Source organism: Rattus rattus, chromosome 3 (assembly GCF_011064425.1).
Source record: "Rattus rattus isolate New Zealand chromosome 3, Rrattus_CSIRO_v1, whole genome shotgun sequence".
Lineage (NCBI taxonomy): Eukaryota > Metazoa > Chordata > Mammalia > Rodentia > Muridae > Rattus > Rattus rattus.
The window spans coordinates 37,574,242-37,600,879 of record NC_046156.1 but is presented as its reverse complement, the minus strand read 5'-3'; the positions used below and the strand labels follow the sequence as shown (position 1 = coordinate 37,600,879).

General features: G+C 41.9%; 1 protein-coding gene across 1 annotated transcript; it reads left to right on the top strand.

Moving 5' to 3' along the window:
• The first annotated feature begins 73 nt into the window (after nt 1-73).
• On the top strand, nt 74-23,198 carry Gclm (glutamate-cysteine ligase modifier subunit). The gene is made up of 7 exons (XM_032897387.1): nt 74-555; nt 10,062-10,127; nt 13,894-13,978; nt 15,760-15,819; nt 16,354-16,556; nt 18,390-18,504; nt 19,662-23,198. The coding sequence occupies exons 1-7, from the start codon at nt 430-432 to the stop codon at nt 19,829-19,831; spliced, it is 825 nt and encodes a 274-aa protein (XP_032753278.1). The 5' UTR covers nt 74-429; the 3' UTR covers nt 19,832-23,198.
• The last annotated feature ends 3,440 nt before the right edge of the window (nt 23,199-26,638 follow it).

The following is a 26,638-nucleotide window of genomic DNA, read 5'->3' as shown; positions in this document are numbered from 1 at the left end:
GCCCGGCGCCACGCCCGCCGCAGGCCGAGGGCCAGTCACCCGCGGGCCTGCGCCCCGCCGGCCCTGCGCGCCCCGCCCCTGGCCCGCCGCGGGACGAGTTAACGGTTACGAAGCACTTTCTCGGGTGCGGTTTCTGCTTAGTCATTGTCTTCCAGGAAACAGCTCCCTCTTTTCAGCGGCGGCTGGAGTGGTGGCCTCAAAAACCGCAGCGACCGTCCGCGCCGGCGCCTCCCTCCGGGACCGCCTCTCCGTCGTCGCCCGGCCTCCTCCGGCCCGAGCGCACACCGGGCTGTGGCCGCGCGGAGTCGGCAGCCTCGCGCTCGCTTCTGGGGCCTGGGGACACCGCCGCGCCCTGCGAGGCAGCCGTCTTCCCGCCTGCCCTCCCTCCGCGGCTCCGGCGCTGCCCGGTCCCCTCGGGCGGCAGCTGCCATGGGCACCGACAGCCGCGCGGCCGGAGCACTTCTGGCGCGGGCCAGCACCCTGCACCTGCAGACCGGGAACCTGCTCAACTGGGGCCGCCTGCGGAAAAAGTGTCCGTCCACGCACAGCGAGGAGGTGAGCACGGTGGGGACAAGCAGGACCCCGGAGGCTGTCCCCAGAGGTACCGCGGTGAGCTGGGTGCCATCCCGGCTTGGCAGGTGCAACTGCGGGGCGAGGGGCGAGGGGCGAGGGGCGAAGGGGCGCTTCCGCCGGTCTCTCTGAGTTGATCGCACAACTCTGAGATTCACGGAGGTTCGCTGCCTTGCTAGATGGAGCCACTACAGCCCTGGGTCCTCATCTTCCTTCCCTCTCCCTTAGCCAGGTATTAGTTTAGTGCTTGGTAGGTGAACTAACAATACGCTTAACTTTGATATTATTGACATTGGTTTTTCTCTTTTGTGCTGAATTGGATTTGGGACAAATACTTACTGGAAATTAAGCAAATTTTATTTGCTTCAAAACTAACCACTAAAGAGGGGCATGTGGTACACGCCTTTTATCCCAGCCCTGGGGAGGCAATGGCAGTAGGGTCTCTGTTCGAGGCCAGCCTTGTCTGTATAGTGAACTCCAGGACAACCAGAGCTACCCTGTCTCAACCCACCACCCAAACACCCCGCCCCCCCATCCTAATCACTAGTTGAAAGTGACAATTAAAATGTATTATTACATTTGTGTTAATGGCCCATTCCTGAGCCAGTAGTTCTCCATAGACTGCAACTAATTGGTAATATGGATCAGGTTTACTACTTAAACAAAACAGATGTGCAATTATTATGTGTTGGGAATAAGTTGGGCATGGTGGTGGACTCCTCTAATACCCAGACTCAATGGGCTAAAGCAATAGATTGTAGAATTTGAGGCCAGCTTGGGTTACGGTGTGAGATCCTGTCTCACATAAGATCAATAGAAATAATTTTAAAAAGAAACATTGACACTTAGAGCTATATGACTTTGAGACTGTTTTCCTGGAAACACACTGGAACAAAAATGATCAGTTTGGGGGGAAGGTTCTTGTGCAAAGCAAAACAGAAAAACAAAAACGCCATAACCTTAACCTTGAGTAATATCCCCTCATTAAGTAGTTGAGGTAAGTAAACGATGGTGTGTGAAAATACTCCATACACCGGCATTTTATCAACTGGATCATCAGAAAGGTAAACGAATCCTGTTAAAGAATGCATTTCCTAAGTTGTGTCATATTGGAACGTCAGTGTCTGTGATCAGAGACAAGCTTCTGTTCTTTTGATGAGGCAGACTGTAAACAGCGCTTGGAATCCTTCTGATTTTAAGTTGAGAGTCTGCACTGCTCAGATTTAGGCACCTAACCCCCTGGCCTCGCCTCTGTTCGGGTTCCAGCTAGGTTGGTATGTTTTGTTTGAACTGCCCCTTTGCCTACTTCTCTCAAAACTCTCTCTGCATCTTGGTGTAGTTTCTCCCAGCACTGAGTTCAGTATAAGTGGACCTTATCTCACCACAGCACACTGGAGTAGCCTGCAAAGTGTTTTTGTTTTTGTTTTTAATGTTTTTATTCTTTGAGAATTTCAGTGCATCTTTCAATCATCATCATCAGAGAGGCTTTCAACGTTTTTTTTTTTAACTGAAAATAATGCATTTTATTCATTCAGTTCCTATGCTTCTGTTTCTGTGTGTGTATCAACATACTAGAAACAGGTTGAAATGAAAGTATATTACTAACTCTTGCATACTATATGGGAGATGTTTTTTCTATCCTGTTACACTTTGTAAAAATTGGATTTTTAAGCTGGGTATGGTGGTCAGGCCTTTATACCAGCACTTGGGAAGCAGAAGAAGGAGAATTTCTGAGATTGAGGCCGGCCTGGTCGAAAGAGCAAGTTCTAGGACATAAAATAAAAACATAATTGACCTTTTAATTATACACGTGTGTGTGTGTGTGTGTGTGTGTGTGTGTGTGTGTGTGTGTGTATATGAGTGTGTGCATGTGAGCATGCAAGATCCTCTTGGAACTGGAATTACAGATGGTTGGGGGCTGCTGTGTGGGTGCTGAGATCCAAATTTGAGTTCTCTGCCAGAGTGGTATATGCTGTTAACCACTGAGCCATCTCTTTAGCTCTTTAAAAATGGATTCTTAAGTGCACTAATGTATACAGTTTGAGAGACGTTGTTCAAAGGATTACTTATGGTCCGCGGTGTTTTTCTCAGGATGCTTCATGAGAGTAGGAAGCCTAAGAAACATTGAAGAAGAGCCCCAAGTCATGTCATGCGCTTTAAGGACTCCACAGCAGATTAGTTAGAATGCAGGGAGTGTGTTCAGTTTGTACATGGAGACTTCTCTTCTGTGTGTGAGCTCAGAGGCCAGAGGTTAATGTCTGATATTTTGCTGCTACACTCTAGCTTGGTTTTAGACAGGGTGTCTTACTGTACCCAGAGCTCAGGGATTGGCTAGACTAGCCTGTGTCCATTCCCTCAGGCCCCAGCACTACCTACTGGCACCTACCACCATGCTGGGCTTTTCTCTGGGTGCAGGGATCTGAGTTCAGGACCTCATGCTTCTGTGGCAAGTGCTTCATCCCCTGAGCCAGACCCTAAGCCTGCATAAAGAAGTTCCTAACAACCAGAGATCAAAGTGGGATGTGCTATTTAAAACCGTTCAACTTCACTAAAGAGATTGAGGAAACCGGAAAACAAAACAAAAATAACCACTATTTTTTTTCAAGGCCTGAGCATTTTTCTCAGATTCTTAATTTTTGATTTTTAAAATGTATTTATCTTAATTTAATTTTTTTTGGATTTATTTATGTTTTTAAAGATTTGTTTATTTATATTGAGTACACTGTAGCTGTCTTTAGACACACCTGAAGAGGGCATCAGATCCCATTACAGATGGTTGTGAGCCACCATGTGGTTGCTGGGATTTGAACTCAGGACCTCTGGAAGAGCAGTCAGTGCTCTTAACCTCTGAGCCCTCTTTCTAGCCCCCAAAATTTACTTTTATTTATTTATTATTAGTTTACGTATTTTGTATATTTGTGTATGTATTATGTATTTATAAATTTATTTATTTTGATCATATTTCCCATTCTGTGATTCCTTCCAGATCCCTCTCATGTTCTTTTTCAAAAATAAAATTAAACAAAACAAAACCCCAATGCCACAAAACCTCAAAATGAACAAGCAGAAGACCAGTAAGACAAAACAACTGGACAAAGCAAAACCAAATATCTACAGAAGAACCATGGAGTTTTTACTTTGTTGCCCTGGAGAATGCTTGATAAACCCAGTGGCTCTCCACAGGGGGAACTGATTTTACCCCTTACCTTGGTATCAACTGCAGATTAGCACTAAGGTTGGGGAGGACACCTCTCTTCCTAGGAGCCCATCTGGCTAGAGCCTCTGCACACTGCCCTGTCTGTGAGTTCACATGTGTTTCATTCAGTCCTACTGTGTGGAGATGACACTGGCTCCCTGGGGTCACTCATCCCTCTGGCTCCTACAGTCTTCCCACCTCCTGTCCTGCATGGATCCCTGTGGTCTAAGGAGGGGTTGAAGAGACATCCCGTTTAGGATGTGTGCTCCGAAGTCTTGCACTCCAAACATTGCCCCTTAGTCTCAGAGTTCACCCTGTCCACTCTCGGAAGCAGCCACTCTGATGGAAGTTGAACAAGGCACTGAGGGTTTTTTGATAAGTTTTTCATTTTGCATTTTATTTTAATTTGGGTTTTTTTTTAAAAGTGGTTCTAGTTCTTTGTTAAATTCTACTCTCATATCCTGAACAGTTTTTATTATTTCATTCAACTGTATTTTCACAGTCTTCATTCATATCCTCTTGAAGGTCCTTAAACAGTTGCTATTTGAAGTCTTTGTTTTGTGCTTCAGCCGTTACTTTTCTCAGGGCCTATTGCAGTAGAGTTGCTGGCTTCCGGAGGGGCCATGTGGTCTTGGCTGTTCATGTGCTGGGATCTAGGCATGTGGAGTTGAGATGTCTGAGGTGTTTGTGGTGTGGCTCTCTGCTCTTGTTCTTGGGAGTGCATGTTTTGTTCTTCGATTGATGTTGATGCTCTGGGTCCTAGCCATCCGTAGTCTGGTGGCAAGGAAGTCTCTGGAAGAGTGTTTCTGTGGGTTGGTGGGTCGTGCAGTGGCTCTCAACCTTCCTAATGCTCTGACCTTTAATACAGTTCCTCACGTTGTGGTGACCTCCAATCATAAAATGATTTTTGTTGCTACTTCATAACTGTAACTTAGTTACTGTTATGAATTGTAATGTAAATATCTTACATGTAGATGGTCTCCGGTGACCCCTGTGAAAGGATCATTCGACCCCCAGAGAGTCTCAACCCACAGATTGAGAATGCTGGAGAGGAATGGTGATGGGCAGAGAAAGTGCTGAGAGGGGGAATAGAAAAAAGCTGTGTCCTGGATCCTTGCCCAGAGGAGACCCTAGGCAGCAGAGCTGGGGTGGGAGGAGGGGCTTCTGAGGTGAGAGACTAGATTGGACTTGAAGGATAGCATGAATCTCAGCCCAGTGTGGCCCCTGGGGCCCATAGTAGAAAGTATTTCTGTGGTTCCACAGCTGACACAAAGGAGATGGGCTAGAAAGGGATTCTTTTTTGTTGGGACTCAAGTAGAAGCTCTCAGCAATCTCTTGGCAGTTTATTCCTGGCATTCTTTGACCTCCTCCATTTCCCTGGTCAAAACTCTGCAGAGCCCCTTCTTGTTTTTCTTAGTGCATTGTTTCTTCAAAGCAGTATGTTAGCGATCGTGTTGCATCACATGGTCACATGGACTAGCAAGACGCTAAACCTTGGGTGCTTCTTCTCATCTTTGTTTAAGCGCTTTATGAAAACATCTGGTGGAAATCATCCTCTTTAGAGGAACTGAAAAGTTTGAGGCTTCTACTAGCTCTTTTGGGTCCCAACTGCTGAAGCACACTAGTATCTGGCAGTCTGGGAATACCTCTGTCATCGTCATCGTTGTCACCATCATCATCATCACCATCATCATCATCATCACCACCTAAACAGACTTGCACATTCTCAGTGCGGTGCTTGGTCTAGGTCTACAGTAAGATTACCCCTTGCAGGTACACACTGCTGTGGGACAAGACAATGTGCTTCATGAAAGACTCATTTGCCATTCCCAGCACTGATTAAGACCATAGTACTCTTCCACTCCTTACTCAGATCATTGGCAGTAACTTCTGTGACTATGTATTCCCATAAAAAGTGCAAAGTTCACATTCGTTGTTGGTGTCTGATCTTGATGCAGCTGACCTCCTAAGAGGAGCCACGAAGAACAGAAAAAAAATCACCCCAACTAAAACAAATTCACATGTTAATAGAGTTCAATTACTTGTTTTCTTTTTATTTTATAGTATGGGTGTTTAGCTGCACATACGTGGATGCCCGGTGCCCATGGAGGCCGGAAGAGGAGGTTGTAACTCCTGTACTGGAGTTACAGGTGGTTTGAGCTGCCGTGTGGGCACTGGGAATCAAACCCTGGTCTTCTAGAAGAACAACCAGTGCTCTCAACCAACGAACCTTCCCTCCAGCTCCCTAAACATACATGTCCCAAAACACAACTGTGTATATACTCAAAACATTTATTTGTAACTCTGTTGTGTGATTCTGGAGTTGACTTTTGTTAAGTGACAATATTGTAGTATTGCAGTGTCAGAAGTTGGATAGGAAAACGACTTGGTGGTACTCACCTGTAATTGATGTTCTTGGGAAGTAGAAACAGGTGTCAGCCTGGGGCTAGATCAGACCCAACAACTCCTCCACCCTGAAGGACATGCATGGTGGGTGTTTGAACAATTGAACTGTGTGATAGTTTTGTTGTTTGTTTGAGACAGGGTTTCAAACAAACCCTGGTGTAGTCCTGGCTGTCCTAACTTTGTAGACAAGGCTAGCCTCAGAGATCTGCCTGCCTCTGCCTCCTGAATGCTGGGATTAAAAGTATTTGCCACCGTGGCCCTGCATATGGTAATTTTTAAAAGCTATATAATTCCAGATCTAATGACTGGCTGGGTGTGGTGATATTTATCTTTAGTGGTATTGTATGAGTATCATAAGAATAGAGAGAATAGAAAATGAAAAATACAAGGTATTATAGATAATATGTAATTTATAAGATTAAAAATCATTATTTTTATGGCAAAGCTAGTGAATTTCTTAAGTAATTAACTTTGGAACTTTTCTGTAATTTGTTCAGAATCCAACATTGATTAAAGAAATGGTTTCAGAAAAGAGGCCACTACTTTGAAGATAAACTAACTTCTTGGATTGGGGAATTTATCAGCAGAGCCCTAATATGTAAACCAGTCATCTTACTAGGGAAAAACACCTTAGACTGTTTCCAAGATCTGAGCTAAGTACTGCTTGTAGAATTGTTAAGTTCTATTCAGCTCTGCTGCCTCAGCATTGCTAATCTGTGAGAGGATACTGACTCACTCACTCACACAGACACAGACACACTCACATACACACACACACACACACACACACACTCTCTCTCTCTCTCTGTAAATAGGAGCTGAGAATGAATATACACTGAACTTGGTGGCCATGATGGGGAAGGACAGAGGCCATGTGTATCAGAACCACCAGAGAGGAGCTGAGGGTGAAGGGAGAGAAACACCAGAGACAGATTTTGTTTTGAAAAACACAATAATGAAACTCAGTACTTTGTAAGCTAAAGACAAAACCAAAAACTCCAAAACATAAAAGAGAATAAACAACAAAAGAACATATTGACTTGTAATTTTTGTCTGACCTGTGTTTAATTTAATTATGCTTTGCATAGCAATGCAGATCTTGTGACTTGAATCTAGCTAAGTTGTTGTGAATAGCACATAAAGTACTATTGTAGACTGCAGAACTTGACATACGTGCCTTTTACCTTGAGTGGGTACCCGCTTGCCCCCTGTAACTGTCTGAACAAGAAGTGGTAAAATTCGTGTTGTCTGAGTCTTTATCATATTCTAAGCAGTCATATCGAGATAGTGAGTTGTTGCAAGATAGTGAGTCATTTGCAGCTCGGGCTTTTAGTTACTCGTTTTCTTTTGTCATTGGTTGCTCACAGAATGTGAACCACCGTGCCCTTGGCTATCTTTAAAGAAGTGATTGGTTCTTAATCACTGGTTGTGCCAGAGTTGGTTAATTAGTGATCAAAAATAAGTGTAAGGTCAGGCCACCCAGATGGCTTAAGGCAGGACAACCTAAGCCTGATTCTTGAGACCTATATTATATGGAAGAGAGATTTGATTCTTAAAAGCTGTCCTGTGACCTACCATGGCTGCCCTCCAAAAGACCCAACAAGCAGCTGAAAGAGTCAGCTGCAGATATTTACACCCAACCAATGGACAGAAGCTGCTGACCCCTGTGGATGGATTAGGGAAAAGCTGGAGGAAGCTAAGGAGGAGGAGGTTAACCCTATAGGAGGACCAGCAGTCTCCATTAACCTGGACCTCCAAGATCTCTCAGAGACTGGATACAGCAGAGGACTCCTGGGTCTGGGTTCAGTCAGAGAAGTTGCACCTAACCCTCAAGAGACTGGAGTCCCAGGAAGCATCCTTGTGGAGACGAGGGTTGGGGGCAGGTATGGGATGTGGAGCAGTCTGAGGGTGGACCAAGAGGAGAATAAAATCTTGAGTGTAAAAATAAAAAAAAAGGAAAAAAAGTCTGTCCTTTGACTGGCCCCACACAGTAGAAGGATATAACAGTGTTTGTGTTATTTTTCTGGTTTTTAGTTTAGTGAGAATTAAAGAGACGGCTCAGCAGTTCAGAGCATTTGTTGCTCTTGCAGAGGACTGGGGTTGATTTCCAGCACTCACTTGGTGGTTCACAACCATTTGTAACTCCAGTTCCAGGGAATCAGTGCCTATTCTGATCTCTGTGTGCGCCAAGCACATACATGATGTACATGAATGCATTGAGGCAAAACACATAAAATCAAGTGAATAAATCTAATAAAAAGCTAAAAAAGAAAACAAGCTTAGTGACTGATGACATGGTTGTTGTCCCTAATAGGAGAGCAGCCCCAGCATGCTTGCTGTGTCGGGATGAAGGGCAGTTTATATTTTTTTGTCAGGTTTTCATTAAGTAAATATGCATCTTATATGAGACTACTGTCACTGACATTGAGATAAATACAAAGTGTATTTTACACCATGCAGTGATGTTAGAATAAAAATATTTAATAGAAACACTGAAGTTAAGGTAAGACGTCTGTGCGTTAGGAATTAACTTATGGGTGTCAGTGCTGCAAGTCGATCTGTGCTGGTGGTTCTCAGGCTATAGAATTATACAGCAGTTACTTGGGATGTTAAAACAAAGTTCTGTCTGTTCTTAAGACAGTGTTTGGCAGATCTCTGATTGGACAGGAATTTGAATGCAGAGTTTTGGTGCTGGGGACTGAACCAAAAACTGGCCTCAGCGGTGCTGGACAACTGCTTTGATTCTGAGCTGTATCCCAGAGCCAATGGGGTTTTTTGTTTTTTGTAATATATATATGTGTTTTACCTACATATATGTCACTTGTATGCCTGGTACCCATGGAGGCCAGAAGAGGGTGTTGGAGCATCTGAAACTGGAGCTTACAGTTGTGAGCTGCTTGTGGGTCCTGGGAATTGAGCCTTGGTCCTCTGAAGAACAGCCAGAGCCCATAGCCACTGAGTCATCTCTCCATCCTAGGTGTGAATTTTTAATAATATAACACGGGAGAGTCTGTGTAGACATTCCTCTGACCATATTATTCTTTGTTGCTTTTTAAAAATTATTTTTATTTATGTACAATGTGTGTGTATGTTGCTGCTTGTCTTATGTGCACCACATGCATGTGGTTGCCCAGACCAGAAGCACATACTGGTGCCCTGGCACTAGAGTTGCGGCTAGTTGTGAGCTGCCTGATGTAGGTGCTGGGAATTGAACCTGGGGCCTTTGCAGGAGCTACAAGTGCTCTTAACTGCTGAGCTTTCTCTGCAGCCCGTTCCTTGTAGCAGAGTGAAAAGTGATTTCTGTGAATTCTGTTCAGACTCTCGATGCTTAGATCTGAGCTCTCAGTGGTTTAGTTCAGATCTTGGGGTACTCCTGCTCCTACCTCCTGGATATCGGAATTATAACTTGGGGCCATTACAGCCTGGTCCAGGTCCTTTTATAACAATATCTTTGAAATAATTGTATATGATATATTGTATATAATTGCATATAATTATAAATTACGAATACTTTAATGTCTTAAAGTATCACTGGTACAAAATCACCATCAAAGTACTCAGACTACCACGTTCAGCCAAGAATGAGTTCAGGGTCGAGTATGGTGATGCAGGCCTTAATGTAGCGTTCAGGAGGGAGAGGAGGTGGAGAGCTGTTGAATTTGAAGCCAGCCTGCTCTACATAGTGAGTTCCAGGACAGCGAGGGCTATGTAGAATAAAATAAAACAAGGTTTGAATTTATACTGTAGGAGACAAAAAGTCTTAGTGAACATGGGCTTGTTTGGTTTTTCTATTACCACCTCTTTCCCCTCCTCCACCCACTAATGCGTCTTTACTGAAGCACGAGGTGTGAAGGGCTGGCAATGACTCTGGAAATGCTTCTCTTTGCAGCTTCGAGACTGTATCCAAAAGACCTTGAATGAATGGAGCTCCCAAATCAGCCCTGATTTGGTCAGGGTAAGTGAAATGTGAATGCAGAAATCCTGCAGGCCTAAGCAGATGTGAAGTTGATTTCCAGTTTGCTGAGTGAGGCCCAGCAGATGGTTGGCCATAGAGCTCTGTGGCTCTTTTGCTGAAATGGCGGTCAGGTCTAGTAGGGTTGAGCATAAAGCAGAATATCTAGTCTCTAGTCCGTTCCGAATCAGGTTTTCTCCTGCTTAGTTCCCACTACAGTTTTCCTGCCATCAGTGTTTTGTTCCAGTTACTGTTTGGTCTAGAATAAGCACAATTATCACCCAGTAATCCAGCTAGGAACAACTCTAAGTGTCAGTTTCTCATGAAACAGAAAGAAGCTGTACTTCATGAGATGTCAGTCCATGGCTATTTTTAGGAAAGTTAACACACAGTGACTATCTGCAGCTGCTTGTCTTGTCACATACTACTTTACAAGTGTGGAAGAACAACCAGGCATCATATACATGTCTGTAATCCTTTGGAAGCTCCAGGCAAGAGGACTGAGTTCGAAGACAGCCTGGGCTACAACAAAAGTTCCAGAGTAGCCTTGGCTACATAGTAGGACCCTGTTTCAGACAAAGAATATAGGGATTCTATTGCTATGATGAAACACCTTGACCAAAAAGCAGGTTGGGGAGAAAATATTTATTCGGCTTCCACATTGCTGTTCATCACCAATGCAAGGCAAGGCTTCCAGAACAGAGGCAGGAGCTTATGCAGACACCGTGGAGGGGTGCTGCTTGCTGACTTGCTTCCTATAGCTTGCTCAGCCTGCTTATAGAACTCAGGACCACCAGCCCAGGTATAGCAACATCCACAATAGGCTGGGCCCTCCCTAATTGATCACCTATTGAGAAAACAATTTACAGCTGCATCTCATGGAGGCATATGCTCAGTGGAGACGCCTTTTCTGATAACTAATTTGTGTCAACTTGACACACAAAACCAGCTAGTGCAGCTGGAAATCTGCATACTGTTTGTAACCATATAGCTGTTGTAGAAATTGGTTATCTGTTTATGTGACATAACCATCTCTTTTCTGTGCCTGACTTTGTCAACACCCTGTATTGAATTGTGCTAGGTATTGTAATGTGTGCAGGAACCTCAAGAAAGACATCGTTGCTTTGTTAATCTCAGGCAGTATGTGTCTGACTGCTAGATGCTGTTTATACTTTTATCATTGTTCTAATAGATCGATCATTCATTGGGATGGTCCCTGCCTTTTTAAAAATTATACTCGAGAAAATAAATTTTTTAAATTAAAATATTTGCAATTACAAAACTGAACATACTATTGTCATACAGCCCAGCAGTCTTATGCATTGGTATCTTGAGTATTTATGCATACATAAATCCTCTACCTGGATGTTTGCACCAGTCTTATTAATAATTGACAACAGTTTGAAGTAACTTAGATGTTCTTCAGTAGAGAAATGGACATGAAACCTGTGGTGCATGCAGGCAATGAGATGTTACTGAGTCCTGAAAAGCAATGAACTACCAGGCCAGAAAATAATTGAAGGAACCTGAAATGCATGTCGCTAAATGAAAGAAGTCAATCTGGAGAGGGATCGTTCTAAGTGATTATGATGAAGCACTCTGATGGGGATGGGATGTTGATAGTGGGGGAGGCAAAGTATGTGTGGGAGCAGAGGTGGAAGAACTCTCTGTTCTTCCTGCTCAGTATTGCTCTGAACCTATAATGCTCTTTAAAAAAAAAGATATATTGAGGAAAAAGCAGCTATGTTGCCTTAACAGGTTAAAACTTGATGACTTTAAAATAGCAGAGAATGATAAGATTTTCTCTTTGTTTAAATTCCTGTGGTGGTTTGAATGAGACTGGCCCACGGGCTCATATGTTTTTTAGGAAGGATTTGGAGATGAGGCTTGTTGGATGAGGTATGTCACTGCAGAGTGGGCTTTGAGGTTTCAAAAGCCCATGTCTAGTGTCTCTTTCTGTCAGTTTGTCATAGGACTCATGCTATGAGCCTAAAGGTTTGTGTTTGGGAGCAGAAGGCATTGTTGTAACAGAAGTAGAAACATAGACATTTGGGCAACTTCTTCATGTAACTTGATGGTGGCATCAGGAGCTGCTTGGGTTCGATTGTGAATATTCCACTTACAGCTGATAGTGCATTGCTATCCTGTACATGTCCTCCTTGATGATTGGTGGGCCAGATAATACTGAGTCCATGACGGGCAGCTCGGGTCTCATGGTGACTTGGTGGTCCTTCGTAAAACATTCAGTTACAGTAAGGTCCAAAGCAGGCTAAGAGCCGTCTAAGGAGAACAGTTGTCTGCAGATGATAACAGAGCCTTGCTCCAAATCCTGAGGAGCTCCCCTGCTGTTCATCTTTACGGGTGTCTTAGTCAGGGTTCCTATTCCCACACAAACATCATGACCAAGAAGCAAGTTGGGGAGGAAAGGGTTTATTCAGCTTACACTTCCACATTGCTGTTCATCACCAAAGGAAGTCAGGACTGGGACTCAAGCAGGTCAGGAAGCAGGAGCTGACACACAGGCCATGGAAGGGTGTTACTTACTGGCTTGCTTCCCCTGGCTTGCTCAGTTTGCTCTCTTGTAGAACCCAGGACTACCACCCACAACGGGCCCTGCCCCCTTGATCACTAATTGAGAAAATGCCTTACAGCTGGATTTCATGGAGGCATTTCCTCAAGGGAGGCTCCTTTCTCTGTGATAACTCCAGCTTGAGTCAAGTTGACCCACAAACCAGCCAGTCGGTCCTGGCAAAGTCTGCAAATAGCATCCCTATCTGTCTGGCACTGACAGATACTATTGGATCTGAGGATCACATGATCCAAGTGGTAAAGCAGCCTGCACAGCAGCCTGGACCTGCTGAAGAGCCTTCTCCTGCTCCAGGCCCTGGACACAGCTCACAGCTTTCCTTGTCACTTAGAGTATGGACCAAAGCCATACACCCAAAATGAGTAATGTGCTGTCCCCAGAATCCATAGACTAATGGGAGGGCCGGGTGCAGTTACCTGTGTTCACCTTAGGAATATCTCTGCACACCAGTGGCCTCCTAAGAATTTCACTGACATAGAAGGACCTTGAATTTTTGTTGGACTTATTTCCCATCCTCTAATACACATGGGTGGATGTAGAAGTTGCAAAACCCGTGCCAGCTGCAGTGTGTTCCTCTCTGCCTGCTGCCTGTGGATCAGGATGTAAGGCTCTATTACTGCTCCAGTGCCATGCCTGTCCACTTCCTGCCGTCAGAATCATGGCTTACCCCTAAACTGTAAGCAAGCCCCCGACTAAATGCTTTCTCTTATTAAAAAAAAAAAAAAACCAAACACACATTTGCCTTGGTCATGGTCTCTCTTCACAGCAATAGAACAGTAACTAAGACAGTTGGTAACTAATATAGAAGGTTTTTAAAAAGATTGTAACATGGCATTACTCAAGACAGGTGATTTTCACTGATTAATGTTAAAGTAAACCTACCTCTGTACCAGCCACTCTGACCCTCATAGAACTTTATGCTCTTCACTTGTTTACTATGTGTATTTTTTGTCATTAATACTTCTGAATAACTGGTCAAAATGAGACCTTTTTACTCCAGGTAAAGAAACATACATGCACATATTTAACCTTTTGTCTGTACTGTGCTTGTAAAGTCTACCAGACCTCATAAAGAATCTTGCTGTTCCATGAGTTCTTTCCTTCTGAAGTGCTTAGGACAGTAAGGAACTGTACAATCGACAGTGCTAATTTTATGTTCATTGTATGTTGTGTTTCCTGCAGGAGTTTCCAGATGTTTTGGAATGTACCATGTCCCATGCAGTGGAGAAGATAAACCCTGATGAAAGAGAAGAAATGAAAGTTTCTGGTAAGCTCCGCCCTTTACAGTACCCTCTCCTGTGCAGTGGATGGTGAAGGGGCTAGGGTGGGGGTAAATCCTTCCTTCTGACAGTGAATGACTCAGTCACTGGTGTGGAAAACAGACCCTCATGTAATGTAGCATCAGGTCTTTAGAGGGAGTTACAGGATGTCAGCATGGTGACATGCAGTGGGGATGAGCCTTTGACTTACTGTATTCAGCAACAGAATGATTAAATTGGGGAAACAGAGGATAAAGGGAACAGTCAGGAACTGTGTCTAAGCAAAGCAAACATAAATCTTCCTTCCTGGCATTCTGGTATGCAGTGGCTCGGGTTGCCTGGGAGTACAGAAGGTTGTCTGGGCAATAAGCCTGATTCTTCTGTTCACTTCACATCACTGCTTGTGTAGGAAAGGAAGTAAAGCCAGCCTTCCTGAGTAGCTGACAGAGTCGTCATCGTCTCAGCCTCCTCCGAGTTGTCTCCATTCCTGCACCATTAACTAGAGTTTAGTAGGAATATGATGCTCAACCCTAAGAAGCTCTTCTCTTTCAGTCTCAGGGTACCCCAGCTCTCAGAGGGAGAAAAGGCCATTTCAGATGACAGAATTTAGGGACCAGGGATTAGTGCCAGGATTTTATTTGTGGTGAGAGGAACAGCACCAAAGCCAGGGCTTCACACATGTAAGGCAAATGCTCTGTCACCCAGGGTTGTATTTGCGTCCATACATATGAGTTTGGTTCACAGCTCTGAAGGGTAACCAGGAAAAGGCTACATGAAGGCGCTGAGAGATAGGACTGCTTGCTGTCTTTTTGGTTTCTGTTTTTTAATTAATCTTCCTCATTTGTGTAATAAGCATAGTATTACCAAGAAAACTTTAAGATAGCTACTGTGTAGAAACACATACAAGATGTTTAACACACAAAGATAAACCAAGGGGGCTGGAGAGATGACTCAGCAGTGAAGGGCACAGATTCCTTACCCAGGACTGGACTTGGGTTCCCAGCTCTTATACCAGGGAGCTCACATCCTCCTGATGCCTCTGAGGACACCAGCCCTCATGTGCACTTGCACACATGTACATAATTTAAAATTCTAAAAGATAAGCCAACCACAGCTTTAACAACTCTCATTTTAATGTTTTATACTGTGGACTTTTTTCCTTCAGTTTTCTTCTCATTACACACTTTGAAGCTTCCTTAGACTTGACTTATTGTAAAAGACATATAAAATACTCCATTATGACGGCTGGAGATGGCTCAGTGGTTAAGAACACTGACTACTCTTCCAAAGGTTCAGAGTTCAATTCGCAGCATCCACATGGTAGCTCACATCCATCTATAATGGGATCTTTTGTGGTGTGTCTGAAGACAGCAATAGGACAGTGTACTCGCGTACAGAAAATAAATAAATCTTTTTAAAAACGCTCCCTTGTGCTTAGCCCTGTTTATTTACACTGCCCTGTAATACGTGGATTTGTTTTATTCTTTATGTTGACAACTAGCATGCCATTTAGAATTTACAGTTAAAATGTATGAGTCCCGGGGTTGGGGATTTAGCCCAGCGGGGTAGGGCTTGCCTAGGAAGCACAAGGCCCTGGGTTCAAGGTCCCCAACCCCAAAAAAAAAAAAAAGAACCAAAAAAAAAAAAAAAATGCATGAGTCCGGCTAAAGTGGACCTATGCAATTACAGAAACAGGAAAAGACACCCAGTTCCTATCGTAATCCTGCACAGTGAGACGCAGATACATGAGGGGTGGAGACATGTAGTAATCGGTCTTTTTGTTCTCCAGCTAAACTGTTCATTGTAGGATCGAATTCTTCATCATCAACTAGAAATGCAGTTGACATGGGTAAGCCAAAAAATTTTTTTCATAATAATGGATTTTTAATTATCTTAAATGAATTAGTTATAACCAATGTATATAAATAAGCTGATTTCAATTTTACTGTTTACATTTCTAGACTATTTTTTAAGACTTGAATAGAGTAAGTCTTCACTTACAGTGATATTTTGATAGAATTTAGATAGAAGGTGTATTTAGTGTTATCTAAGGATAGAATTTCTCTTTAACCATTATTAACCCCTTGAATATTACACTATAGATGGCATACTATAATCAGAGACAGCAAAATGCAAGTACTTTGGAATTATTTTCAGCAGCTGGTTAGTTAAACATAAAGGAAGAGGGCAGGTCAGAAACCCACTCCTGCTGTAGAGAAGTAGGTGAGTGGGCACCTGAAGACATCCTAAATGACAAACTTTGCAGAAGTCTATTGTTAGGAGTGGCTGGTAAACAGGCGGAATTCAGTGGGCCATGTTGAAGACGGTAATAACAGCTTTTAGTATGTAACATACGCTTGGCCTTTTTATGTCTTTGGTTCAGCATGCTCAGTCCTTGGAGTTGCACAGCTGGACTCTGTCATCATGGCTTCCCCTCCGATTGAAGATGGAGTTAATCTTTCCTTGGAGCATTTGCAGCCTTACTGGGAGGAATTAGAAAACTTAGTTCAGAGCAAGAAGATTGTTGCTATAGGCACCTCGGATCTAGACAAAACACAGTTGGAGCAGCTGTACCAGTGGGCACAGGTAAAGCCATCTGGAACGTGACATTTGCTATGGCCAGGGAGAATCCTGCATCTAGTCCCTGGTCTCTGTGGGGTGACCTCAATGTGGGAGCTCTGAGACAGGCTTCATCTAAAGCATCGGGAGCTTAGCGCTTTGTTTCAAATGCTCAAGTGAGCTGAGTATTTGTCCACTTGAAAGGAATGAAGAGAACACTACATCCTCGGTTTTCAGAGCTAGTGAAGTAAAGCCATTCATTCAGTTTGCATGTGAAGGAACATTACACTTTGTGTGTTATGGCTGTAATTTCTTAAGTAAGGAAATATATGTAACATTTTCTATTATGTAGAGATGATCAGACAGACGTAGTTTATAGAACCTGATATGGGGAAGGTATTATAAAACCATTGTTCCCTGACACCTACAAAATTAAGAACCTACAAAATTACAAGGGAGGTTAACAGCACCTTAGCCTTTACCCTCTGTATTCTGTCTTTATTCCTTTTATTTCATTTTCAGCTGCTTCCTCAGGCCTTTCAGAATCGATGACGAGCAGGAAGACCGTAGAAAACACTGTCCTTTCTCTCACTGATGTGGTAGTAATAAGTGGCCAAGAAGCAGCTGGGACGTACTGATCCAGGAAGTACAGAACAGTTAGTCAGGAGTCTGCCTAGGTGCCTGATTAGTAGCCTCAGTTTGTACCTTGACACTCAGTGTCTACCTTGAAGACACAGTCCCTGTTGCTAAACCATTATTACTCTTAGCATAGCTGCTTTAGAGGCAGGTGTGCTAAACTGCTAAAGTTTCCGGTACGCTTTATTTTGAATCTTAATAGTAAGTGTAATTCTCTAATGGCTTTTCTGTCTTCCTAGAGCTTCTTTCCTTGTTATCACTAACCTGGATTAAGAAGGCATATATTAATATAGATGATCAAACAAAAGCATTTTATAAATGAAGAATTGTCAAATGTAGTTTTATACTCTAAAATTTATTGCTCTTTTCTTTAAAAAGTGGGGGTTAGGGAAATGGCTCAGTAAGGAGCTTGTGTTAGCATGAGCACCTGACGTCAGTTCAGAAAGCACACATGAAAACACTTAGCCAGTGCTGATACCAGCACTGGAAGGGGCAGAGACAGGAGGGTCTGCAGGGATTGATGGACTCCAGCTGAATTAGCGAGTGCCAGGTGGGTTAGAGACCCTGTCACAGAATATGGTAGAAAATGAATGAGGAAGACACCTGATATCAACCTCTGGCTTCTACATGACCAGTATACACACATATGTGCAGACAAAAGTACAGTTAATTGTCTTAACTACACGCGCAAAGCAATAGGCTTCAGTATAGCATTTTCATACATATGTCACTGCCAAATTCTAATTGATTTTCAGCTCTCCCTGTGGGGCTTCTCCTTTCTCCTCATTGCATTCCATTCCATTTTCATCCCTCAAGATATCTTCTCCCCATTCTAGCTTCATGACTCACACACACACACACACACACACACACACTCACACTCTCACACACACACACACACACACACGCTCTCACACACTCACACTCACACTGAAAGTCCCACATGTGTGAGAAGCATGAAGCCTTGCCTTTCTGAGCCCAGCTGTTTTCAGTGCACACATTAACTTCTTGGTCTGTTTATTTTCCTGCCCATATCAGTTTCATCTCCTTTATGGAACTCAGACTCTATTGTGTTGATCAGTTTCACTTTACCTGTTTTGTTGATGGACTCATAGGCTGGTTCTGTTTCCTAGCAACCGTGAATATTCGCTTGATGCTTTCTGCTTTTTATTTCTATTTCTGTGTGACCTAACTTAACACAGTTCATTTTATTTCCACTTTTAGGTAAAACCCAATAGTAATCAAGTTAATCTTGCCTCTTGCTGTGTGATGCCACCAGATTTGACTGCATTTGCTAAACAGTTTGACATACAGCTACTGACTCACAATGACCCAAAAGGTAAGACTGGTATTTTCCTCTCTGGGCTTTGACCGTGCGCTTTTGGAAGGCACTGTTTAGTGGGCTGGGAGTGCAGGCTGACGGTAGGGTGCTTGTCTAGCATGCACATGTCCTGGGTTTGATCCCCAGCAGTACACACATTTTAAGAAAAAGACATCAAATGTTGAAGTTAATTTTAAGTGTGTGCTGTGATCAAGGTACAGTACTATTAAATGGGAATACTGTTGCTAACTTAAAACATACACGTCTGTATTTTTGTCTCTGCAATGGTGGATTGGTAAACCAGTTGGCAGGGTCCTGTGCAGGAGCAGGAGAATGAACTAAACCATTTCTTTAGATGGCACATTTTTGTTTTTTTGTTTTGTTTTGTTTTAAAGAAAGCAATGGATATAATGCTCTGCTGAATATCCTTAAGTATTGTTCTGTGGCCAAAGCAAAGGTTCAAAGTAATAAAAAAAAAAAGAAAGTAGATTTCCTTTTGCTAGTGATGAGGAATACATTATGATATATACCTAATATACTAATGGGGGAGTTAAATGGTATGACTTTAAACCCTACTATAGTTACACCTTTTTGTACTTATTGATATTTTTCCATGTAATTAAGTATACTATTGTGTGAATTAGTCTATCTGTCTCTCTCACGAGTTATGTGTGTATAAATGAACACACCCAGAAAAAAATCTTGATGAAATAAATACACAGTAGTACAAATACTGTAAATAGGGTTCGCTTTACCCTCGTGTTATCTCACGGTTGTGCACCTTCCAGGCTCTGTGACCAGAAGTTACGAGTTAAAACAGGCTGGGGTACAAGGGTGACTTTTAGAATTGGTCGTTTTTAGGATTGTGGTTCAGTTAGAGGATATGCATCCATTCAGTCTTGTTGTGTTATCTGAAATAGCTCTCTCCTCCAGCCATGCTGCACTGGAGGTCACTGCAGCCAAGAATGACTTTACTTCTGGTCCTCAGCCTCCTTCCCACGTGCTGAGGCACAGCTGTGCCATCAGAGCTGTTTAATGGCTGAGGGAAACAAAACCAGGGGCACACCAGGCAGGCACGCCCTGGCCCTGGATTCAGTTTTGCTGTGTTTAAATGCATACTTACCTAGTAAAGAGCTCTTGTTCTGAAGTCTAACCTGTTGGGGTTGTTGTTTTAGAACTGCTGTCTGAGGCAAGTTTCCAGGAAGCTCTTCAAGAAAGCATCCCTGACATTGAAGCCCAGGAGTGGGTGCCACTGTGGCTGCTGAGGTACTCGGTCATCGTGAAAAGCAGAGGAATCATCAAGTCAAAAGGATACATTTTGCAAGCCAAAAGAAAGGGTTCTTAACTACGGCTCAAGCTCACAACTCAGGGGCCTTGTATTTATCTGGAACATAAGATAAAAATTCATGATAAAATTGAAATGTGTAAAAAAAAAATCTAGCTCTCGCCTACAAAAAGCATCACTGAGGCGTGAATGTGGTGGTTTGGCAATGTGTTGAGTTTGAGTACCTCCCTGGCCTCTGCAGCAGCGCACTCACAGGAAGCATTGTATTCTCTTCATTAAACTCTTGGTTTCTAACTGAAATCGTCTATAAAGAAAAATACTTGCAATATATTTCCTTTATTTTTATGAGTAATAGAAATCAAGAAAATTTGTTTTAAGATATATTTTGGCTTAGGCATCAGGGTGATGTATATACATATTTTTTATTTCTAAAATTCATTAACTGCTTCTTACTCTATACTTCTATAACTAAGCAATTACATTACAGTTGTTAAGACATACTGGAAGAGATTTTTTTCCTGTCGTTGACAAAATAATCTATCTCAGAGTAACTATAGCAGTCTACTAGTAATGTAAATAAAATTGATTCTTTGATCCATGAATGGAAATTTAATCTGTGTGTTCTTGCTTGTAGCATAGCTATGCACTGGCCATGTGCTCTGGTCATGTTTGTTCCACCTCTTGCCTACAAAGGCAGAGTGTATCTGAGAAGGAGCTGCTGCTTTAACATCATTGTTGGCAGTGTCTAACAGCAGCTACTGCTCTTCCCTTCAGACCTGGACCTCTCTGTGCACTCTCAGTGTTGCTGCTCGCTCAAGAAGATTCACCACGTTGATTGGACTCACACCACATGCTTAGCACTGTGGGCTCTAGAGAGACGAATTAAGAATCAGACAAGTAAAACTTTTGATGGTCTGCCTATCAGTTACTGACAAGAGGGGATACAGCCAGGAAAGGCTGAAGGGGGGAAGAATCATTTAGTTTTAATGTCACATTAAAAATCAGAAAATTGCAAAGAGGCTATGATCCATACATGTAGCACACTGAATGGTTCAAATCTATACATGTGTGTCTATAACTCAGTTTCCATTTTTCTTTAAAAGCTATCTTGTATGCCAGTATTTTTAAATCATGGACCTTTGTAAAACTAATTTTGCTCAGAAATTTCAACTTAGAGAAAAGAACTAGAGTTCTATGTTAAACCAGTACAGTAGATCTTTTTCCTAAGTGAGACTTTGTGGTTACTGACTGGATGGTATTCTCAATTAGAAGTACATGAAATCAACTGATTTGCCTACTAAAACTTACAGAATTTGACCTAAAAGCCTATAATTATATTGATTGTATATAATGCTAGATATATAGGTAACTGTTAAATTTGGCAATGTTTTCATATAGCATATACTTTAAATATATGTTGTATTTAAAATCTGTGCAGTGAGGTGTCTAAGCTGCTCTGAAGGAGAGCTTTAATATCTCCATTGTTTTTAAAACACAGGACACACACACACACACACACACACAAACGTTTTTGAAGGGTTATTTTAAGGATGTGAGAAACAAAAACAAAGCCTCCCCTTGCTGATGCATCCAGGTGTTTGTGAACATCTTCAAATCTCAACGGGAAGGAAGCCCAGTTATGGATGCGAAGGGATCTTGCACAGAAGAAATTTTAAAGCGATTTTATTGTCGTTTTACTCCAAATCCTTACATTATTGGATAACCTTTAAAAATGAGTCTTTTCGGGGCTGAAGAGATGGCTCAGTGGTTAAGAGCGTTTGCTGCTCTTGCAGAGGGTCTGGGTTCAGATGCTAGCACCAACATAGACTCATAAACATCTGTACCTCCAGTTCTAGGGGATCCAGTGTTGTCTTTGACCTAGTGGTACCAGTCACGTACACACTACACATAAATACACACAGGCAAAATACACACACACACTCTCTTCTACATATCTATATCGTTATCTCCATCCATCCATCTATATCTTTCAAAAATATTCCCTGAATAACTGCTTTAAAATAAAAGCTAAGTTATCAGTGCTGTATATGAAAGATATATTTGAATGCAGTGACCCAAAGTAGAAAGACTTTGTGGATAATTTCTAAGTAAACATTTAAAAAGGTTTTAAATATCATTCCCAAAACTGAGTGGCCCCTTACTCAGCAGCACTCTGTGACTTGGGATTCATTCCTCATGTTTACCTTAAATTCTACCAAAGAAACTGTAGACATCAGGACCAAGGTCTCTTACAAGCTAGATTCACGTGCTGTAGTCTGAAGACCTTTTTTGTTTGTTTGAGACAGGGTTTTTATGTGGTCCTGGTTGTCCTGGAGCTTGCTGTATAGACCAGGCTGGCCTCAAATAGAGACTTGCCTGCTTCTGCCTTTCTAGTGCTGGGATTAAAGGTGTGTGCTCTCACACCCTGCCCCTGTTGAGCATACTGATGGCAGAACTCTGATACAGCATCCATTTAAGGACGACCAGCGCGAGAACGTGAATAGAACTAGCTAATAGATGTTGAGTCCTGAAAAATGCTCATCTGGACATGTCAGTTTATGCTTTCGTTTGGTTGTCAATGATGGGAACGTCTAGGACCTGAAGTACCACATTAAATTTGAACTATTTGAAATTAGACAGTACAATTTAGAAATAAATTAAGAAATTATTCCTAAAAATATATAAATGTAAAGTGAAAACTGAAGTTCTTCTGTATTGCATAGTGGTTCAGATTCTCTGTGCAAACCATAAAGCTATTTTGTCTACTTTGCATGAATACTTCAGACTTGTATTTCAGAGCCAAGCAGTAACTAAAATGTGGACCTTGCTTTTCAGAGATAAGAGTTCTTAATTATATGTCTTTAAGTGTTTCCTTCTAGGCTTCCCACCAAGTGTTTTGATCTTTGAAAAGTAAGCAACTGATCACTGATGTATATTGGCTGGCAATTCATCCTTCTGCCAAATGTACATATGGAGAACTGTGAAGTTTTCTAAGGAATTTAAATCACTTGTCACTTTGTGTTCTTATTCGCAAATACACCAGCTTTTGACTCTAAACCTATTTTTCCAACACTAATTTTCCAGTGCTTCAAAATAACTCTCTCTTTTCAACATAAAATTGATGAAAGGATATGAAGGAGTTTGATTTTTCAAAAATATGTAACAGTATTTTTATAGTTTTCAGATTGAGGGAAGCAGAAAATGGACATAATTAATTATTCTTATGTGTCTATAGTAGAATACTAAAGCAAAATATAAGGCATTGTTAAAGATAATTTTTATTTTGCTTATATTACTTAAAATGTGAGTTGTATGTTTTTAATTTGGGTTGTTTGAATAATGGGAACATCTAAAAGCCTCACAGTGATTCTGAACCATTTAAAATCAAACACAATGATCTGAAAATAAATGAGTTATTTGAAAAATATCTAAACCATTAGCTATTGATTCACTCAGTAGAGTGCTGTGTACTATGCAGAATCCTACAGACGTGAACAATCTTTAAGAGTTGACAGTATATTCATAGGGCAGGCGAGCAGGGCATGAAGAGCAGAAGAAGCTGTATTGGTTGATGGCAGAGGTGAGGAAAAGGTTGGGAATGTAGGGAAAAGGCTATGGGCAGGAGGGTAAGGACAAGACTTTCCTAAAGGAATCAACTTTTAGAATCAGGTTGGGACAAGGTGTGCTGAGCATTGTGGGTAGTGATTTTTTTTTTCTTTTTTTCGGAGCTGGGGACCAAACCCCGGGCCTTGTGCTTGCTAGGCAAGCGCTCTACCACTGAGCTAAATCCCCAATGGGTAGTGATTTTTCTTTGTCTGAATTGTAAATATTTTATCAAATGATGAGACATTTATATGTAAGCATGTTGGTACAATGAAAGCATCTTCAAAGTGTTCACCTGGGGCTGGGGAGATGGCTTCATGGATACAAGCATGAGGGTGTGTGTGTGGATCCCAGCATCCACACAAAAAGCCAGGCATGGCAGTGGAACAGTGATCCAACAGTGGGAAGCAGTCAACTCAGCAAGCTACAGGTTCCACCTCAAAAAATAAGATGGCCACATGTGTTAAGAGAAATGTAGCCAGTGAAGACCTCTGTCTGGTCTGTGCATGCATGTATGGGCACACAGGCACATGAACACAGTTATACATACAAAAGACTTGATGGTCTGTTGGGTAAGGTTGGAAAAGTAACATAGAAGAGACTAAAGCTTCACACACACACAAGTTGGAATAAAGTACTTCTGTGAGCTCATCCCTTTGTTCAATCTGGATTCTTGCACTGTGCTCTTTAAATTGACCTTTCCCTTTCATATCCTTAGTAATTTTTTTCACCAACATCTTCGGAATAGTGTTATGGTTTGGATCTTTAATGTCCCACAAAGGGTCATGTATTAGAGACTTGGTCCTCAGCTGACAGTGTTGTGGGGATATGGTAGAAACTAGGAAGTGGGGCCTAGTGGGGGTAAGGTCATTGGGATTCTTGAGAGGGGTGGGGCCCTGGCTCCTCTTCCCTGTATTCATCTCATCTTCCCTGTGAACAACTCTGCTGTCACATACTCCACATTTTGTCTTGCCATCAGCCTACAGGGACAGAGATAAGTGACATGGACTACAACCTTTGAGCTATTAGCCTAGGTAAATCTTTGATTAAAGGTTAAGTCAGAAGTTTGTCATACTATCAGACAGCTGACTAGCACATGCAGTAACCTTTATAGGTTCTGTTGGTCTGAAAATGTATTTCATTTTCAATCTTTATTTGTAATGGTGCTGGAGATTGAACCCTGGGCCCACAACTTCAAGGCAGGCACTGTCCCCCTGAATTATATAGGTAACTATGCGCAAATGAGCATTTACATGACTTCCAGGTAGTTTTCCTCAGCTCTTTGAAGAGAGTACTCCTACTTCCACAGAACGCACGGGATTTTTCTTCCTAGCAGCAATTTGTCCTTTCTCTAGTTGTTTTTTTTTTAAATTAACATTTTCTATTTTTTTTAGTGTTAGTGACATAACAAAGAAATAAAAACCTTAAAGCTTTTTCACAGAAATATTAACTTCAAAATAAATATGTTGATGAACTTAAAAGTGAAACTGTTTCCTTGACTTCTTTTGTCTGCTTGTTGATTGATTTATTGAGACAGGGTTTCTCTGTGTACCCTGGCTGTCCTGAAACTCACTGTGTAGACCAGGATGTCCTTGAACCCAGAGATCTACTTGCCTCTGCCTCTTAACCATTGGGAATAAAGGCGTGCAGTACCCCCACCCCCACCACCCCCACCACCACCACCACCACCCCTATTTTGGATTTTTAAAGAAAATACAAAAAAAAAAAAAAACTTTTAAGTATTTGAAACATAAAAAAATTGGGCAAAATTTTCTGAATTTGTACTTCAAAAAAATACTGTAAAGATAATAAAAAGAATTCCCAGAATAGGTAAAAATATTTAGAGACCCTATCTGATAAGGTCTTATATTCAGAATATGTAGAGATCTTTAGCCTTTTCTAAAAAAAAAAAAAAAAAAAAAAAAAAACAAGCCCCTGGGTAGCCAAGGAGACTGTTAAGAGATGTTCAACATTATTATTATCAGGGAAATGCAGGTTAAACTATAGTGAGATGTCACTAATGAAAAATGTAAAGACCGACAACAGCAAGTGTTAATGTATACATGATGCAGACGTATCTCTGATGTTGGTAAGACTGGGACTATATGGAAATTACCCAGGCATTTCTTTTACTGTTTGTTTGAGACACAATCTTGTTATAACTTAAACTGGCCTGGGTCCTCCTGTATAAGTACTACAAGTACTGAGGTTGCACATCACGTACTCCCATGCCTGGCTTTGGCATGTCTAGTAAAGTCAAGTGTACATTTAGTGTATATTATTCCACCCCTAGACATTATCCTCTCCTAGACAATTCTTCAGACTAAAGACCTCAGTCTCTCACTGGCTATTTTGGCCAGAAATAGTCCTCACCGTACTCCCATCGTGCAGTGACCCTCCTCCAGATAGCAGAGAGAACAAGATAGAACTCTGTAAAACTTAAACTGAAAAGCAACAGCCCTCAATTGTCATAGGGTTTTTCGCTAAACCTAGCCTGTGTCAAGAGCTTGAAGACTTTTGTCTTCAAGTTCCACAAATGAGTAGGAACTCGTATTCTTGGTTTTCACTTTTATGTCACTCCTAAAGATAGGCTGTTTCCTCATGGCATATGTGTGAAAACCAGAGACTACAATTCTCTAGGTAAAAACCAAAAACCAAAAAACCCACCTTACTTAGTAAGCATGACTAGTGTTTCGTATACCTGGCTCTAAGGGGAACGAAGAGGAGCTACTTAATGTAGAAGTAATGCATCCATATGATTTTTAGGAAAATAAATTTTGTTTAAAAGTGAAGAAAAATAGGTTTGATGAACCATTTTTTTTCTTGCATCCAACACTAATTCTTTTACCCCCTCCTCTATCCCTTTTGTAACCGCTCAACATATTCTGGTTCTCTATCTTTCATCAGCAAAACAAAAACTAAAACACCTCAGCCGGGTGCGGTGGCCCATGCATCCAAACACTTGTGAGGCAGAGGTAGATGTATTTCTGTGAGTTCCGGACCTACATAGTGAGTTCTAGGACAGCCAGGGCTATGTAGAGAGAGATCTTGGCCCAACAAAACAAAAGAAAAAGGGGGGAAAAAAACTTTGATTCTGGCCAGTCTCTACATAGTTAAAAAACAAACAAAACTTTTCTCCCTCTCCACAATTAATTTCACTTTTTTTAAAAAAGCATACTTATAATCTCGAGATATTTTAGTTAAATCAAACAGTTTTCTAATGATTCTCTGAGAACCTCGGTGCATTTAACATACACCCTTGTA